Source organism: Semicossyphus pulcher, unplaced genomic scaffold, assembly GCF_022749685.1.
Source record: "Semicossyphus pulcher isolate SPU_LCO1_2020_fin unplaced genomic scaffold, fSemPul1.0.p SCAF_19, whole genome shotgun sequence".
NCBI lineage: Eukaryota > Metazoa > Chordata > Actinopteri > Labriformes > Labridae > Semicossyphus > Semicossyphus pulcher.
In genome coordinates, this window is record NW_027211692.1 from 12,882,616 (window position 1) to 12,901,323 (window position 18,708).

Genomic DNA, 18,708 nt, shown 5'->3' on the forward strand with positions numbered 1-18,708 from the left:
CATTGTGTGGAGGTCCTGGGTCCAACAAGACGAGCACTGGAAGTCAGATGTGGAAAGTATGCCATGTGACCGGTGCCAATATTTAAAAGCTGCCTACACACCAGCCTACAGTTCTTCTTTATATTTATGCGCTCACCCAGTTATTTGCAGCGTGCGGCATCATTAAGCAGCGGCATGTGCGCACAGTTCAGAGGCCAGCAGCTGTCGGAACAAGCTTTATCTTAAATGTGGGGTTGACTATCTCATTTCAGAAGGAAGCACTCAGCAGGTAGGGGCGTTTGCTTTTGGGCACCTGCGCCACGTGTGCCAAACGCATGCGCGTAAAAGCGGATCACTCACAGGAGAAAACATTTTCCTCAGCTGATTTTGTGAATAACTTGACCGTCTTCATCCGTAGCGGTATTTTAATTAATGAAGGCCTTTTGAAACGTTCCCATTAAGGGGCCACTCGAGCCCGAGCTAAACTGTGAAAAAAAAACAGTTAATTGGCATGGCGGAGCTTTGAAGTGAGCAGAGGGTTGAAACTGGAGGAGAGGAGCCGGGGAGGTGCAGAAAAAGGTAGAGAAAGGGAACAGAAAACCTGGAAAAGAGAAGTGAAACTCATTGAGGGTAATCCCATGTGTAAACGTGACATGGTTAGAAAAACAGAATGTTCTTTGGTTGGTCTACAAGTTGTTCAAAGTGTGTACAGAGTGAGAGAGAGAGGGATGAGGGTGCGCGCTGGGAACCGTCCTAACAAGAGCAGAAAGACGGATATTCCCTGCCTAAGGACACACCCTCCATGCTCTCTCTCTCTCTCTCTTTCTCTCTCTCTCTCTCTCTCTCTCTCTCTCATTGTTTCCCACACTGCCTCTGTCGCCGCCGGGCTTCGTATCGGGTTGACAAATGACCAACCAGCCGCTTGGATGACAAGAGCGCAAAGTGAATTCATTCCGCTGGAAAGACGCAACTTCGGTGGCAGTTTCGCGGACACGCTCATCACAAAATCGGACGAATATAGACGTTGTTCATATTTTTCTGCGCATGGAACAGTCTTAAAGAGAGACAGAAGAAGAAGAAGAGAGAGTGGCAGCTAATTAGGATGAGAGTTCAAGTCAACTGAGCCGGCAGATTGAACCTTTAAAGCCTCTTAACGCAGGTGGTGGGCGGAATACAGCGCGAGGGGAGTGTGTTTGTGTGCATGTGTCACTCCCAGTGGAAATACACTCCGGACACAGCGGCAGGGGTGATCAGGTGTGTGTGTATGTGTGTGTGTGTGTGTGGGTGGGTGGATGGGGGGATAAATCCAAGCGGAGACAGAGGTAGTTATGGTTTCTCTGACTGGGACGCGATGAAGCGGCTCTGCGGGAGTTTCAGGGTTTAAGAAGGGGAGAGCTGGGAAGACGGGCGGACGCAGGGAGCAAGGAGGAGGTGGTGGTGGAGGAGGAGGACACCAGCATCGCCAAAGCGCACAGCACTGTCCCCAATCCCTTGACGCAGGGATGGAGAGCGCGAGAGCGCACGGGGAAACTCAGCTCGACACGAGAAGCAGGAGCCGTAAGATCACTGGATCAACGGCCATGATGAGTGACCCACCCCGGGGACACCTCCACCTGCGGCGGGCTGTGATTTTTCTCGTCGCGCTCACGATACAACCGCAGGTAAGCCACCGATTAAGTGCTATTTTGGGCCCTTAAACCCCCGAAGCTGACTTTTAACTGTGGTTTAGCCTCTATTTCTTATCACAGCTGCGTGCAAACAGTCAATAATGGAGTCCACACACACTCCCTGTCCAATCCCTCTTTGTGCTGCCCCCATTCTGCTCCTGCATGGCGCTGTGCCCACCTGTTGTTTCAGCCCGCTGGTGTCTATCAGCCCACGCAACACAGAACTACTGCCCTCCTGTTTTAGAAGCACAAGGGCAGAGATCTGTGTCACCATGAGAATGTTATTGCAAAATCTTATTTCTTAGCATTATGAGGAAGTCAGTGTTTATTATGCCACTGCTTGTATACCAAACAAAGAGCGAAATGAGGCAGACAAAAAAAACAAATCAAGCTCAATAATCGCTTACAGATGCTGCAGAGGATTTATTTTGGAGATTTCAGCGGCAAATAAAACCCTAGATTAATTTTTAAGGATTGGGATGACTCCTCGGAAGACATAATTACCCATCACGCCCTCTGTTCACAGTCCACTCCTTATTATAAAGGAGGAATTGTATCTGCATTCCTCAGCATCCTGCTGGTGCTTTGTTTCTTAAACACTCTCTGACTGTTTTTTATGAAGATTTGGTTACAAGGATGCGGACTTTCATTAGTGTTTTATAGTGGCTGTATAATGGAACTGCAAAACTTGTATAAATGACTAAAAAGCAGCCTATAGCATCATGGGAAATTCTGCTTAAACATATTGGGCATGAGGCTGCAAAACCACCTTGTTTTCCCGCCCTCTGAGCTGTCAGGCAGCTGCTGATCATGATCCCTGTGATGTGTGACAGGACCCAGCAGTAGCCAGAGCAGGCCCAGAGGTGCTCCACAGTCTTAAAGTGTGCAGGTGTGTGTGTTCTGAACACTGAGCTCACATCCAGCATCTGCGTCTTGGGTGTGTGTGTGTGTGTGTGTGCGTGTGTGTGGACCTCGGGGGCCACAGGCGAACAAACTCTGGGGCGTGTGAATGTTGAACGTTCAAGCAGCTCTGCGTGTCTCTCTATGCACCTCTGCAACCTCTGCGCAGCTGAGCAACAACACACTCCACTCCCTCCACTGTGTGACTGCACTGCAGTGTGAAACACACACTCTTCATCCTCGGCTGCTGCCGCTGCTGGGGAGGATGATTATTAATGCAGGAGACAGGAGACCATGTTCATGAAGACCTACTCAGAAATGCTCAGAAGAGAGACAATGATGAGAGGAGCTCCTTGACTTTGTCTGGAGTCACTCTGCAGCAGGCTGAGGTTCTCAGCTTTGCAAATAATAATTTTCACTTTGTTAGAATGTTAGATTCAGAGGCACTAATTGGATTGGGTTGGATTTCACAGATTAGATTGCTTTCATTCTGTCACCAGAAATTTGTCTCGCATCACAGGCAAGCAACTGTTTTACATAAAACAGCACGATGTGTCAAAGCCTTAACAAGCTTTACAAATTTCAAAGAAATCCATTTCCTCAAGAAAAACAAAAGAAAGTAAATATTGGTGTTAAAGGGAAAGTGTCTGACTGACACTTTACTGTAGGGTTGCAAACAGATTCTCCCATTCGCAGTTATTGTTCTAATATTTATAAAATGTCAGAAGATGCTGACACAAGCTCCCAGAGCCAATTTATAACCATATAAGATGCTTTTTTCATTTACTATCATATAAGATGATAGAAGCATTGAGAGGCTAGTATCAGCAAATATTTTGCCTTTTTTCCCATGTAAATTTCCAACCATTCATTATCGATACCGCTTATCCTGTTCAAGGGGGGCTGGAGCCGATCCCAGCTGTCATTGGGCGAGAGGCGGGGTACACCCTGGACTGATCGACGGTCAATCACAGCGCCTACACATAGAGACAGACAATCTTTGCGGGGAATTTAGAGTCACCAATGAACCTAACGAGCATGTGTTTGGACTCTGGGAGGAAGCCGGAGTACCCGGAGGGAACCGGGGAGAACATGCAAACTCCACACAGAAAGGCCCACTTTGTCCAAAACCTAGATTTGAACCGGGAACCTTCTAACTGTGATGGCGACAGCAAAATTGTTGGGCCTTAGCTTTCTGCTGATTAAGGCCCCGATCAGACAGAGCGTTTTACAGCCTGCAAAACGCGAGGCGACCGCACTGCCTTTTTTGTTGAAGCCTACGTTTAAAAAAGAGCAGCTCGCTGCGCCTTTTTTTCCTACTGTTTTTTAAGGCAACCACCGAATCATTAGCTGTCATTAACCTAACAGTTATATTGTAAACTGACAGAAGGCCCGCCCCTCCTTTCATCTGATTGGACAATCAGAAAAAAAGACAATGACTCACACTTTTCTTCTTTAAGTTGAAGTTGGTCCTTAACTGACATGTTGTTAGAGCTGAAAAAAAACAAAACAAAAGCATTCATGTCTTTAACATATTTAAGTATTTCATCACAAAGAAAGGTCTGTTAATCATTTGATTCTCTTATATTTGCAATATTTCCAATTTGAAAGATCACATTAATTGTTCAATTCGATTCAGCAGACCTGAGCACTTTGTTTTAGAGGGAGATTTGTCCTCCTTGGTTGTTTTGATGGAGAGGATTTCTTCTGAGCCAGCCTGAGTTTTAGGGGTAGTGATCCTTTAACTGCTGCAGCTCTCCTGCAGAGACGGTCTGAGCCTCGGCCTGGTCTCTCCCTCTCCCTCTCTCTCTCTCTCTCTCTGGTCGGACTGGGCGCTGAAACGCCGGTATGCCGGGAATGATTTGGGCAGCGAGAGGAGGAGAGGAAGAAAGGAGGATGTAGAGTGATGAGCGCCACTGTATCTCCACAAGCCTTTTGATGTAGTCCAGTTCAACCCCTCTCCTCCCCCCACTGACCCCCCTCCCCCCCTCACTCGCTCTCACAGGGGCAGGAGAGGGACACGCAGCCCAACACAAAGGGGCGACTCAGATTTGGGTTTAGCAAAGACAGCAGACACATTAGAGCTTGTTGGTTGTGGTGATTTCTGTCCATGATTTTAACGCCACGCTGGGGAAATGAATGATTTTTGGACATAATGAGCAGTTATTAAGTCCGGTGTTTGTGCAGTGATGCCAAAAAAGAGCCGAAATTATTCAGATTTATTCATAAGTGGAGGATTCATGGCAAACTGAGATAAGAGTGGCTTTATTTTTGTGTTTGCAGAAGCCATTATTTCGTCTGCTAGAGTGACACACAGGCATGCATGCACGCACATACCTGACCCTGGTGCTCCGAGACTCTCAGGGGGTCTTGTTAACTCTATAATGTGAATGTGTGGGAAGGGATTGTGTGTGTGTGTGTGTCCTCCGCCCATCTTTAAACAGGGAGGGAACACAAAAGAAAAGAAAGGGAGGCAGATGAAAAGGAGAAGGGCAACAATGCAGGAAAGATCTGATGGCCACAGAAAGAGAAATGATAGGAGCCCGTTCCCAGATAAAAAAAAAAAAGAAGGGAGGAGGAGGAGGAGTGTGAGCAGGTTCTCAGTGTCACCATCCCCTGGGAGGAGAGAGTGAGAAATAAGAAGGGGAGTGGTGGTGACACATGGGAAGAGTAAAGAAAGAAAGACAAGGAAGTGGTGAGATAAACAGTATTGAATGGCAGGAGCGAGTGGGGGGGTACGTTTCCAAGGATTGAGATGGAGACCTTGTGGGAATCAAAGTTACTGTATTACGTCTGCTGTGTGGTCACAAACTGATAAACACATGATACAGAGGAGACAGGCGGGCTGGAAGGAATGCACACTCTCAAACTTTCTTCAATGTTTTTGATAACGCTTTATAAATAGAAGCCATAAATCCCACACACTTGTGCTGGCTGTATCCAGTTATGAGGTTTTTATCAGGTAAAATTCCTACCTGTTATCTGTCATAACTATTGAACGTCTACAGACGAGATGTTTAAATTAAGCACAAGTGATCGACAGTGTCGTGGACTTTTTCCTCACTTTACAGTTTTAGTGTCCTGCATGCAGCTGTGACATTGGTAACTTTGCTGCAAAGTTTCCTTTTTTTTAAGATTTCTTTGGGCATTTGGCTTTATTTATAGGACAGCTGAAGAGAGACAGGAAATGTGGGGAGTAGAGGGGGGGTGACATGCACCAAATGATCGGCAGACCGGGAGCTGAGCCTGCGATCAGTACTTCGAGGACTGTAGCCTCTGTATATGGTGCGCCTGCTTGACCAACTGAGCTGCTAACACACATTTACATCAGGCACACACAAGGGAATCCACACAATTCTAAACACACAAACAAACAAAAACACACTAACAGTCAAAGGGCCCGAGAGAAAAGTCAAGTTTTAAGTCTGCCTTTAAAAGAAAGTTTCCACAGATCTCAGGTCAGGAGGTCATTTGTTCCAGAGAACAGCACCATAGTTCCTGAACGCACCTTCACCTGCTCTGGTTTTAACTTTGGGTACACGCAAGAGGCTCATGCCCGATGATCTGAGGGATCTGATTGGGCTATAGCCACTGAGCAGGTCACATTTAGATTCCTAGTGTTCATGCATTGGTCATCAACACCAGTGTTTTTGATTCGCAGTACCTCTTTTAACTGTTAACACAAAGTATTACTGTACAGCTGCACGTTGGTGCACAGTGGTCAGCGCTGTCGCCTCACAGGGAGAAGGTTCCTAGTTCATACAAAGTGGGCCTTTCTGTGTGGAGTTTGCATGTTCTCCCCGTGCATGCGTGGGTTTTCTACAGGTACTCCGGCTTCCTTCCACAGTCCGGACATGCTCGTTAGGTTCATTGGTGACTCTTAATTACCCGTAGGTGTGAATGTGAGCGTGAAAGGTTGTCTCTCTCTATGTGTCAGCCCTGTGATTGACTGGAGATCAGTCCAAGGTGTATCACCTGCAACCCTGACCAGGATAAGCGGTATACATAATGGATGGAACTGTCTGTACTTGTTGTGTAAATGTTAGATTTTAGATACAATCTTGACATGCAACATTTCTTTTCTTGTCAACAATTAAATGAAAAGAGTAACATTTCTGTTATGTCTATATGGAAAATGTGAAGCCAATTAGCTTTGCTTAGCATTAAAAAAAACACGCTTCAGGCCAAAAGTACTACATCTACCTACACACACCTTTAAATCACTTTTATACATTACCTTTTATTTGTTGTCTGTTAAATCTTGGCAGAACAAACCAAAGTGTAAACGTCTCAATTTACTGCAGGCTTTGGGGAGGCCAGGAGAAAGCTCTTCAGCGTATTTCCCAGAATGTTTCTTATTCTTCATCAGCGTGTGTCTGTCCAGTTATAAATAGCTTTTGTTAAATTCAATTTCTTTCCTCACTCCAGGATTCCTTTATCTGCCTCACAGGGATTCTTTCATTCATTTTAATTTCCTGGGTCTTTCTGTTCTCGACTGTCTTAATGCTTCCTCACTGTAAAGCCTGCCTCACCTCTAACTTTGACACAGCCTCTTCTTTCTCCACCCCTGAGGCAGAACATTTTTAAAATGTCCAGGCATCCTCTGACTTTAAAGTGTACACCGTGCTGAGCGCAGAACCCTGAATCTTTACACAACCTTAAATTTGACCTTTGACCTTAAATTCACCCATTGACTTCTGTTGTTTTTGCATTACAACATATCAGTGAGGCTTTTCATAATGTAATTACAGATGAAATATCAATGTAACTCTCTCCTTCCCCTCCTCTCTCTTTACTCAGACTGTGTGTGCTGTCGGGATGTTCGAGCTTCAGATCCGTCACTTCCAGAACCCGCACGGGCTCCTGCAGACTGGAGACTGCTGCGACCTCCAGGCCATCGGGGGGCAGCGCTGCTCTGCCAGGGACCAATGTGACACTTTCTTCAAAGCCTGCCTCAAGGAGTACCAGGCCCGGGTCGCTCCGACTGGATCCTGCACCTTCGGGTCGGGCAGCACCGGGGTCCTGGGTGGAAACTCCCACTTGCTCCACCACCGAGGACACGAGGGAGGAGGCAGAGGTGGAGGTGGAGGAGGAGAGGATGGGAGTAATGGACACATTGTCATTCCCTTCAAGTACGCCTGGCCAGTAAGTACAGGGGCAGTGCTGGTTATCAGTATGGTTACCAAGGGAACAGCAAAGCTTCAAGTACAACAATACACTCAAACTGAGGCTAGAGTGGAATAACAATGACACTCAGAGATCAGGCTACCAGGCTTTTACACCCTCTCTTGTGTGTGAGTGAAAGTAGGCCTTAAAAAGACACAATACGCAGAAGCTGGATAACTTGGAAAAATCTCAATGAGCACTCCACAAAAAAAGAAAAAAAATGAGATCTAAATCCTGAATTGTAATGAGTTAAAGGCAGAGGGTTGGAGCATCACAGAGGGTACTGTGTTTAATGAGTCAGGGTCTAACTTTAATTTTAATTTGCCTCAAACTTTGGTTCAAGACCTGCCAAACTAATTAATCTCCCATCAGCTTCAGCTTTTCTTTGTGCTACGTCTTAATTAGCTAATCTTAGCAAAGGTTAGCACATTAGCATGCTGTAGTTAGCAATTATCTAGCTTCTGCAGTTACATGTCTTCAGGTCTAAAAAATCGTCAGCTTTACCTTGTGTTTGATGTTAATTAGCAAATCTAAGCATGCTAACACGCTAAACTAAGATGATGAATGTGTTAACGTGAAGTCTGTTAGCACATCAGCATGCTGTAGGTAGCAATTGTGCAGCTACTGCAGTTTCATGGCCTCAGTTCTCATAAAGTCCACTGCTTTACTTTGTGTTTGTTGTTAATGGCAAATCTTAGCATGCTAACACGCTAAACTAAGATATTGAGTGTGGTAAACGTTAAGTCTGTTAGCACCTAAGCAAGCTGTAGTTAGCAATTACACAGCTACTGCAGTTTAATGGCTTCAAGTCTGATGAAATCCTCAGCTTTACCTTGTGTTTGATGTTAATTAGCAAATTTTAGCACGCTAACCCGCTAAAGTGAGATGTTGAAGGTGGTAAACGTTAAGTCTGTTAGCACATTAGCATGCTGTAGGTAGCAATTGCACAGCTACTGCAGTTTCATAGCCTCAGTTCTCATAAAATTCACTGCTTTACTTTGTGTTTGTTGTTAACGGCAAATCTTAGCATGCTAACACGCTAAACTAAGATGTTGAGTGTGGTAAACGTTAAGTCTGTTAGCACATTAGCATGCTGTAGCATTTATGTCTTTAGGTCTTAAAAACTCTTTTGAGGGAAAACAAATCTCTGGTTTCGGACGGCATGGTGGTGCAGTGGTTCGCAAGAAGGTTCTAGGTTTGAACCTCCAGGCAGCGGCTTTTGGAGTTCTGTAACTTTTGTTGGGTTACACCAGCTTGCTGTCACTGGCCAAATACATGCACGTTAGGTTACCTGGCGACTCTAAATTGCCTATATGTGGGAATGTGAGAGTGAATTGTTGTCTGTCTCCATGTGACAGCAGATAATGGATGGATGGTTAGAACAGCTCACAGCTCAGCTCATGTTCACAAAGAGGCCATAAAGTTTTGCAGGATTAAAAGTCCTTGCTTTGTGGTAAGATTTCCCACAAGCAGTAAAAGTAATGGCTGTGCCATGAACTGTTTGTCTAACCACCTTGGCTAAACATCCCGTGATGTGATTACAGATGATACAGAGACTCCATTAAACTGTATTGTTTCTCATCTCAGAGTCCTCTTTCTTCCCCCTTTCCTCCACCCATCCTAAACTTTATTCCTTTGGGTAAAAAACTTTCGGTCCTTTTTGTTGCTTTCTTTAGGGCATATCGAACTACCCGCACCTCGATCAAACATCACGCTGCTGGCTGCTACGTCTTTGTCCTCATTAAAGAGCAGACCAATTAATTTCCCATTAGCACAGCGGTTGGCGAGTGTGACCAAGAAAGAGATATCGATTATTCATCCAATTCACATTTCTTTCCCTTTATCTCTCACTTTCTAGTGTTTTTCCTCAAACACAAACATTAGTTATATGGATGAAGTCGGGTTATCTTTAAAGGCCTTGATGAAAAAAACTCTTCCCTAGACGAAAAAGTGTTGCATTGATCTGTACTGTTATCTACATAAGATTAACACACACAACCATGCATTAGGGCTGAAACCAGCAGTCAATTTATTGATTCTCTATGTTCGGCCAAAATGCAAAGAAATCCACCTGTTCAAGCCTCTCCAACAGCAATATTTGTGGTTTTCTTTGTTCTTTTGTGATACTTGGGGCAGAGTTTGGGCTTTTAATTGAACAAAACAAGCAAATTTGAAGACATCGACTTGAATTCTGGGAAGTTGATGTGTTGGAAGCTGGAAAAATGGGCAAGAGGAAGCATGTGAGCGACATTTACAAGGGCCAAATTGTGATGGCTAGATGACTGGGTCAGAGGGTCTCCAAAACTGCAGCTCTTGTGGGGTGTTCCCGGTCTGCAGTGGTCAGTACCTACCAAAAGTGGAGGAAAACGGGTGAACCAGCAACAGCGTCATGGGTGGCCAAGACTCATTGATGCGCATGGGGAGCGAAGGCTGGCCCGTGTGGTCCAATCCAACAGAAGAGCTACTGAGGCTTAAATTGCTGAAAAAGTTGATGCTGGTTCTGATAGAGAGGTGTCAGAACACACAGTGCATCACAGTTTGTTCTGTATGGGGCTGCATAGCCGCAGACCGGTCAGGGTGCCCATGCTGACCCCTGTCCACCACAGAAAGCACCTACAATGGGCACGTGAGCATTAGAAGTGGACCACGGAGCAATGGAAGAAGGCGGCCTGGTCTGATGAATCACGTTTTCTTTTGCATCATGTGGATGGCCAGGTGCAGTAGCTGGGAAAGACATGGCACCAGGATGCACTATGGGAAGAAGGCGAGGCGCAGGACGCAGTGTGATGCTTTGGGTGACGTTCTGCTGGGAAACATTGGGTCCTGCCATTCATGTGGATCTTCATTTTAAACGTACCACCTACCTAAACATTGTTGCAGACAAAGAACACCCCTTCATGGAAACTGTATTCCCTAATGGCAGTGGCCTCTTTCAGCAGGATAACGCGCCCTGCCACACTGCAACAATGGTTCAGTAATGGTTTGAGGAACACAACAACGAGTTCAAGGTGTTGACTTGGCCTCTAAATTCCCCAGATCTCAATCCAATCAAGCATCAGTGGGATGTGCTGGACAAACAAGTCCGATCCATGGAGGCCCCACCTCGCAACTTAAAGGACTCAAAGGATCTGCTGCTAACGTCTTGGTGCCAGATACCACCGCACATCTTCAGAGGTCTCGTGTAGTCCATGCCTTGATGGGTCAGGGCTGTTTTGGCGGCAAAATTAGGACCTACACAATATTAGGCAGGTAGTCATAGTGTTATGGCTGATCAGTGTATATACACATCTTCATTTCCCATTTGATGTTGTTTTCTTAATGGGAAAATGAGGATCAGTTACAGTTGTGACACAAATAGTCCTTTATGGGAGAGCTCTTGTTCTGTCAGTCCTTCCCTCCATTCCAGTTGCTTCTTTCCTGGACTGTTCATATCAGCCATTAATGCTTGTTTATCAATAAAAGATTCAAATAGAAACCCTTTTAAATTACTTGGAAAGTAGACGAGTAGCAAGTGAGCTATATTCCAGGAATTGCAGAAGGTTTGTTTGTGTCTTAGTTTCAGTGAAAAAATCCTCCTGCAGTGTTTTTTCTTCCTTTGATCGCTCCCAGCATGTTTTTTTCTTATAATGAAACTATTATAGAAATTGCAGCAGAAGCTTCATGGTTCATTTTGATGTGATATTGTGTCTAACATCGCACAAAACCCAAATTAAAGTTTCACATGCAAGCACACACACTCCTTAAACATCCACACTGACCTAACTACACACAAATGCCTCCACACATGAATGCAAACACACATACAAGAATGTAACACACAGCTGGCTTAGGTTTCTTCTTTGTGATTAGTATCAGCCCATTTACCTGTGAGACTCTCTGTCCCAGAACCAATTATCAACCCTTATCTGTATACACTACGTTTCTGTGTGTGTGTTGTATGCGTTCTGCGTGTGTGTGTCACACTTTCCTTGGTTATTTTACATTTGGGGAAGTGTGTGATTGGCAGGTACGAGTGTGAGAAAGTTCTCCGTCAGAAAGCTTACCTGGATCAGTTTCAGGGTCGGGCTGCAGGGCGAGCAAGGCTGGACTACAGAGAGAGAGAGAGAGAGAGAGAGAGAGAGCTGGGACACGCAGGCGTTAGCGTCAGTGCATCTCGGGCTGAAAGACTCGCTTTATCAGGCCATCTCTGGGAGGTAGAGGAGGGGGAGAACGGGGGAGGAGGAGAGTGATCCCCCTGCCCCAGGTGAGGGGATGAACAGGTGAGCGGAGTCATTATGAGGGAAAGGTGAGCTCTCTCTCTCTGTCCCCTGCCCTCCCTCACTTGCTCAGCCTTTCTTTCTCTTTTTCCTCCCACCAATCTCTTCGGGGAAATGTGTGCACGAGCAGTTTTGTGTGTGTGTCTGTATTTGCTTATGAATATGAGCATAGATGTAATTCGTTGTCTTGTGTTTGTTTTGCGAATAATGTCATCATGATTGACGGGAGGTTTACATCCCCGTAAGGCTGCTGTAAGTCTGTGTGTGATTTCTCTGGTGTAAGCTCTGGCCATGTGCTTATTGTTTTACCAGCCCGCTATTGAAGAAAAGTTCAGTTTTTGTTAGTTTAATGTATCGTCTTGATAGGAGAATTTGGAGTCCAAACATCCAACAAAACAGTGTGTATCCTGTCTAAAACAAGGCGGGCTTTACTGTAGGGACTGGGTGTGTAAAGGAGAGCTGTTTTGGGTATTAATGGACGGACTAAGGACAGACAATAGTTATATTTGTGTATGAAAACTTGGTTGATGACTAACATCATTTCTCAGGATCCCTTGGTAGATATTCTCTGTCTTGATAGGGTAAAAGACACCCTCATTATCCGCCCTAAAACTATTACAGTTCTAGTTTGCTATTTTTACAAGCTTATTTCTTTTTTGAGTGTCAGAGTTAGAGGAAATGATTGGTACTGCTCTTTCCTGAGCACTAAATATACCCCCTCTCCCACTGGTCAAAAAACTTGCTATCACCCGTTAACACCCAACTTTTTTGCTTAGTGGGAAAAGTTACAATCGACATTCAGACCCGGGTCAAATGACTCTCCAGTAGACCCAGGTAATTATTGTCGATCGGCATTGATGGGAACACAAAACCTGTGTTGATACGCTACTCTCCGCCCCCTCTCCAACACGATGCTCCGTGTGTAACTTCTGCGACTCATCTCAGCTACAAATTCAGCCCGTCTCCGTCTAAGCAGCCCGCGAACATTGTTCCAAATTTGTCGGCACTGAGTTTGATAAACAGACTGGATGAGTAATAGGTACAATAAAGACCTAACCACCGTAACATCTTCACTGTTTACTAACCCTGTTTCCGGCGCGTTTGACGGTGACGCAGCGGAAAAGAGACTGAAAGGAGTATACTCCACTGGCAGTGGGAAAAGAGACCATCTGCATTTATTAGCGGGTCTTCCTGGGTCTGAAAAACCTGCGTCAACACGTTAATTTTGGAGGGAAAGGGATATTGGTATGAAGCTAGCAAACAGCTGTTTGCCAGTTAGCTAATGCAGAGGGGAAACAGCTAGCCTAGCTCTGTCTAAAGCTTCAAACTAGCCTATAAAAAGTCTAAAGTGCAGCTAACCAATAAACATGGTTTGTCTTGTCTGTTATGATTCTGTAAATACAACTTAAAGGAGTTCTATGTCTGGGAAGAAGTGCTAGGCAGACAAAGTTTTGTTCTTTAAGAGCTGAGGTAGCAACAGATATTTTCTTCTACAAGTGTCCATGTAACACCCTCTTATTCAAAGATGGTATTTTTTTGCATTTCTGTTTGTGTGCAGATTAAATTAACAAGATATACCACGTTATTTAAGCATTCTAGATGTTTTTTCCTTTTGAGTCTGGCTTACTGTTCCTTCTTCCTTCCAGTCTTTAGCTAGCTAAGCTACCCTGCGCTAGCTGAACACGCTGACATGAGAGTAGCATCAATCTTCTTATCTTACCAAGGTTAATTTTCAAACTATTTGTGTAAGATTTGGAGGAGCCTTTTGGAAATGTTAAGTTGTGTGTGACATGTGCTAGATATTCATCAAAGCAATACTAGCAATGCTGGAAATATTCCAGTCTAAAACATCCGTGTCCGTGAATTCCAATGGAAGCTAAAGGCAGAGGATGTCATACCATGTCTCTGCTCTTCTCATGCTCTGGTTTCAAACGTTAAATCCTGATTTTGCTTCAATGATCAATAATGTTTCAGATCTGAGGGACATGGCTTCTTTCTGACCCCTGCGTTAGCATCACAGACAGTCCGCGGTATGGGATGTTTTAGCTGCGGTGCCTCCGCAGAGATGGGAAAAGTTCAAAGACTTCATAACTGCGAGGTCATTTGTTCAAGGCGTCTTTCTGCTGGTGGTTTCACTGTTGATTCTGTTTGGATGACGAAGGGAAACAGAGAGAACTGCCAAAAGAGACGTTCAATTTGTTCCTTGGGAATCTGTTTACCGGACAGAAGTGGGAAAAAGTCAGTCATGAATAAGAAAAGGCAAGCTAGCAGGAAACCAGTGCAAAGCTTTTGACAATGTGGTGACAGTACAGATAAAGATTCACTTAATGTGCTTATTTTTCTTAAGACTGTTGACCAGACACCGTGGGAACATAATCTGATGTCTTTTGACCCGTTGACACCCAGAAATAGTTCATCAAGGTCTGGTTAAATCTTGCTCTTTTGTTAAAACAACCTGTGACAAATGACAGTATGATAGCTGCTATAGAAAGTGAAGTCCCCACCGTTTATAATCCTCATGTCAAGTGTTAAAACTCATCCACGGTCAGGTTCACTGCCAGAGGCCATCGCTGACTGATCCTGGGAAAGACTCACAGATTGAATGGAGAGTGTGTTAGCAGACGTGTGCGTGCACCAGCTTCGTTCCTGGTGTCATTCCTGGTGACTGTATCTTGTGTGTTTGCATAGATGTGAGTTTGTTATATTTGTATAAGGCTATCACAAGTTGAGCAAAATGCCAATTCATACAGCACGTTGAGAGCTCAGAGAAGACAATCAATAGATAATCAAATTTGTTCTGGTGTTTCCAACCAGCCAATAGGAATGTGAGCCAAACTGATCAGATGTTGTTTTCTATAATTTATGTTAGTGCTCAATAGTTTCTAAGTTGTCGCCTGCTGTTAGATTTATCATAAGACGCTGTATGTCCCTTCAGCTCCACGGGGTGTTTAAGCATCTTCAGCTTTACTGTTTTGGTTTTAAGACCCGCAAATTTGCTGTTTTGGTTAACTCTGCCTGCTCTACTTCTTTCCGGCAGCAGTTTTGTTGAGACGAAGCTCAAGAACCCACCGCAATTCAAACAGCTGACAGACAAAGTAAGCAGCTAGCTGGTGAACGAAGTGGAGCATTAGCAGCTATAAAGAGCCAGATATTTCCCTCAGGAGCTGCAGGAGACCAAAAATAGAACTAAACGAGAGTAAATATTGGACTAGTAATTATCAGGTGGCCTGTATCAAGCCTCTAAATGAAAGCTGATGTTGCTTTGTTGTAGCTGTTTGTGGTGGAGCTCATTTCACTTGTAGTTTAATCTGTAACAAATTGTCCGAATCATTTTGTTGTATGGAAATCTGAATCTGCGAAGTAAATGTGAAATAATAAATGTAAAATACTATCTTTTGCATTGCATGGAAAAATAACATTGCATGTACGAGTACCGGAAAATTGTACTATAATGCCTGAATGAATGTACCTTTTCTTTTCTCTATCTATACTCCAACCATATACTATTACTTTATCCACTAAAGGCATTTATGTCAAAAAGATAGATTTAATAAAGCTGCACTCTATAATACTTAATTCAACCAGTGGGTTCACTTAAAGTCTTTTACATAATGTGAATCATTCTTTCTGAAAAGACATATTGTTATTGAGTTTCCAAAGTACATTTTTTTGCTGCTCTAAGCACCCCGAATTACATTCCTTTCACTTCTATTGTGTTGTGATGGCGGCAGACGAGTTACAGGTAGATAAATGAGAACATAGGAACAAAAAATCCAAACCAAAGTGCATGGCTCAACATTGAATGGATAAAAGAGGACAAAATGATTTTTGCAATTTGGGTAATAAGCATTGATTCAGGTGAACAAAGCACTTCCTGCTCAGTGAAATTCTTTTCAGGCGGCTCCTCTTCTTCTCAGAGCGCTGAGTTCAACATGCAAAGTGTGGCCGTCATGCAAATACGTTCCGGTGTCGCTGCTGTAGTTTTCCCATCCGTCTCTGTTCTCTCTACTGTTATTCTGCTGTGTTTGAGGCAGAGACATACAATATACCCTATGTTTCTATATTATTATTTAATATGAGATAGTCAATACTGAAGAATCAGGCCCTACTGTAAGGTGTATTTGACTGCTGTAGGTGTTTCAGTGGGAGCTTTTTTAATTGCTTTATATGGTTCAATAATTAAGTCCAGTTGGTTATAACCGAGGGCTCAGGCCCTCCTCTGGGTCACAAGATAAATTGGATCACTTGTGAGATGATTAATAGGGGTAGAAGAGAAGAAAATATATAGTTCTGTGAAACAAATTTATATTTATATTTTGTACTTTTCCAAAATCTATATTAATTTGTTGGGCCTCAAACACTTGAGGGTAACTGCTTACAACTTGACATCTGAAATGTGGTGCGTGGCTCAAAGAACCCAGGCCACGAATGATCCACTGGGGGCATCCTTCACAGCCCAACATATCCCAAGATTCATTGCGTTGCAATTCAAACAAAATGACAGGCTCTTAGACAGCTGACGAATACACTTTTAAATGTAAATGTTTTTGGTTTCAACTCAATCAAATAGCTGGCGATACAAATGTATAAAAAAAACAAAGTGACATTAGTTATGATAGCTCATTAGCCAGCTAGCTACCTGTTGCTAGGCGACAGGAGTGGCGCCAGGGTAAGGGTGGGAACAGCTGGTGACGCAAACAGGAAATCCTCCATAGACCAGACCGTCTTATTTCAGTTCGTCCTTAGCGCTCTACGCAGGTCGTAGCTCTCACTCTTCAAAGGATGCAGCCCCTGAATTGAGACACAGCTTATTACGTGGTCAAGTGTAGTTACTTCCTGGAGTCATGGTTGCCTAGCAACTTCTCAAAGCCAAGTAATCGTCCGGCATGTAAACTCCAAGTAAAAAGGCAAATGGTTGTTTTTACAAAATACATATGGTTATTTCGTTAGCACTAGATGTAAAATCAGGTGGATTTTGTTACTTTGAGAGAGCCAGGCTTGCTAGTTCCCACTGTGTCCAGTCTTTATGCTAATCTAAGCTAACGGGTCGCAGGCGGTAGCTTCATATTTACCATTCGGACATGAAAGTGGTGTTGATCTGTTCTTCTCTTGGCAAGAAATATATGCACTTTCCCCAGATTGTCAAACTACGACTGTCAGATAAATGTAGTGCAAAAAATTACAATATTTCCTTTTAAAATGTGTTAAAGTGGAAATTTAAAAGAGCTTAAAATAGAAATACTTAAGTCATGTAAATGTACCCCCAAATTACACTGACATACATTCCTTAAGTGTGGGTTTTTAGGTAGTTTCCACCACTGAAACTATCAGAAGAGACTCTTTATACCCTCATACAGGACACACACACACTTTTACACACACATCGTTGTAACCGATGCATTCCTGCTGTGTGGGAGCGAAACAGGGGGAAGTCAGTGAGGGGAAACGAAAGGAGAGGAGCATAGTCGCAGCTTTCTTTCTCCTCCCGAGTCTCTCTTTCACTCTTTCTCTTCCCGGCGTTTGTGCTCTCCTCTCTTTTGTCCCCTAATTGACTCACGTACGCAGCCCTGCATACCTGCATGTACGCTGATACTGTTGTACCGCACACACTTTACTCCTTATAACCTTCTCTCTCTGCAGACACACGACAAATACACACACAAAGACGGTTAATTCCAGCGGGATCTGAGCCTGTGTTTTTAGAGATAAGTTAATAACTCGGGGGTAAACGTCTCAGGGGAAGCTTGTTTTAATGATTTCATTTGTGTGCAAATTGGATTCAAAAAGTGGGAGTTGCTTTATTAGAAGAGAAAAGAAGCAAATGAAGCTTGATTTACACGATCGCTGTGAAAATACAGTCATTGTGTTTCATTGAACGCAGGTAAGTAATCATTAAACGGGAACACAGGTGTGATTAAAGCAAATGGTTCCTCTTCTTTGCCATTGATCTTCTCTTCCTGTCATATCTCCTCACCGTCCTCTCTCTCCCACACACACACCATCTCTCTCATTGTAAACCTTTTGTTTTGTGTGTAACTGCCCTTCAGTCGCATCGTGTCCCTGTGGATCACACAGAGAAGGCAGAGTTACACTTCAGTTTGTCATAAATACTCCCTCTTCTCTCTGCGGTTTCCTGTGATGCCGTAGCTCAACGGGAGCGACCACAAACATTCTGAGTCATCACATTGGGAAACGTATCATGTTTTGATTTGAACTCTGTCCCGTGATGCCTCTCCAGCTCTCGTCTGTCATTCCAGTCACACTTCGATACACATCGTAAATCTTATCTACAGTATACTAAACATACATCGCATTATTATACATCCCATTATAATCCTGAGCTCTCTTTTCTCTCTGCCTGTAGTTTAATAATCAACTTGACTTTTTATTATTACATTTTTCTCACCTAATTGCAGAAAACATCAAGTCTCTCATGCACTAAATTAACCATAAATATCAAATCATAAATATTCCCAATTCTTATTGTGATTGCCCATGGGCAGATTCACTTTTCAAATATAAACATTCACTGGGCAAAAAAAGGAAAACTGCTTTAATTTAGGTTACTTATAAAACATGCTCTATTTATTTTGATCTAACTATATTTATTATTTATTAAATACCATCACCTGCTGTACGGTGATCTGAATAGTCAACGACGGAGTTTAATAGGTGCATCTTCTTACCAGCCTGACACATGAGAAATGTTCATTTTGGGCTGGTGCTGATATACATACAGT

At 43.7% G+C, this 18,708-nt stretch overlaps 1 protein-coding gene across 1 annotated transcript in view; it reads left to right on the forward strand.

The window, feature by feature from the left end:
* The first annotated feature begins 1,261 nt into the window (after nt 1-1,261).
* LOC138596885 (protein jagged-1b) overlaps nt 1,262-18,708 on the forward strand; it is a 52,609-nt gene continuing 35,162 nt past the window's right edge. The window contains exons 1-2 of the mRNA XM_069668331.1: nt 1,262-1,640; nt 7,347-7,691. Coding sequence (XP_069524432.1) covers nt 1,482-1,640; nt 7,347-7,691 — 504 coding nt within the window. The 5' untranslated portion in view covers nt 1,262-1,481. The remainder of the gene's footprint in view (nt 1,641-7,346; nt 7,692-18,708) is intronic.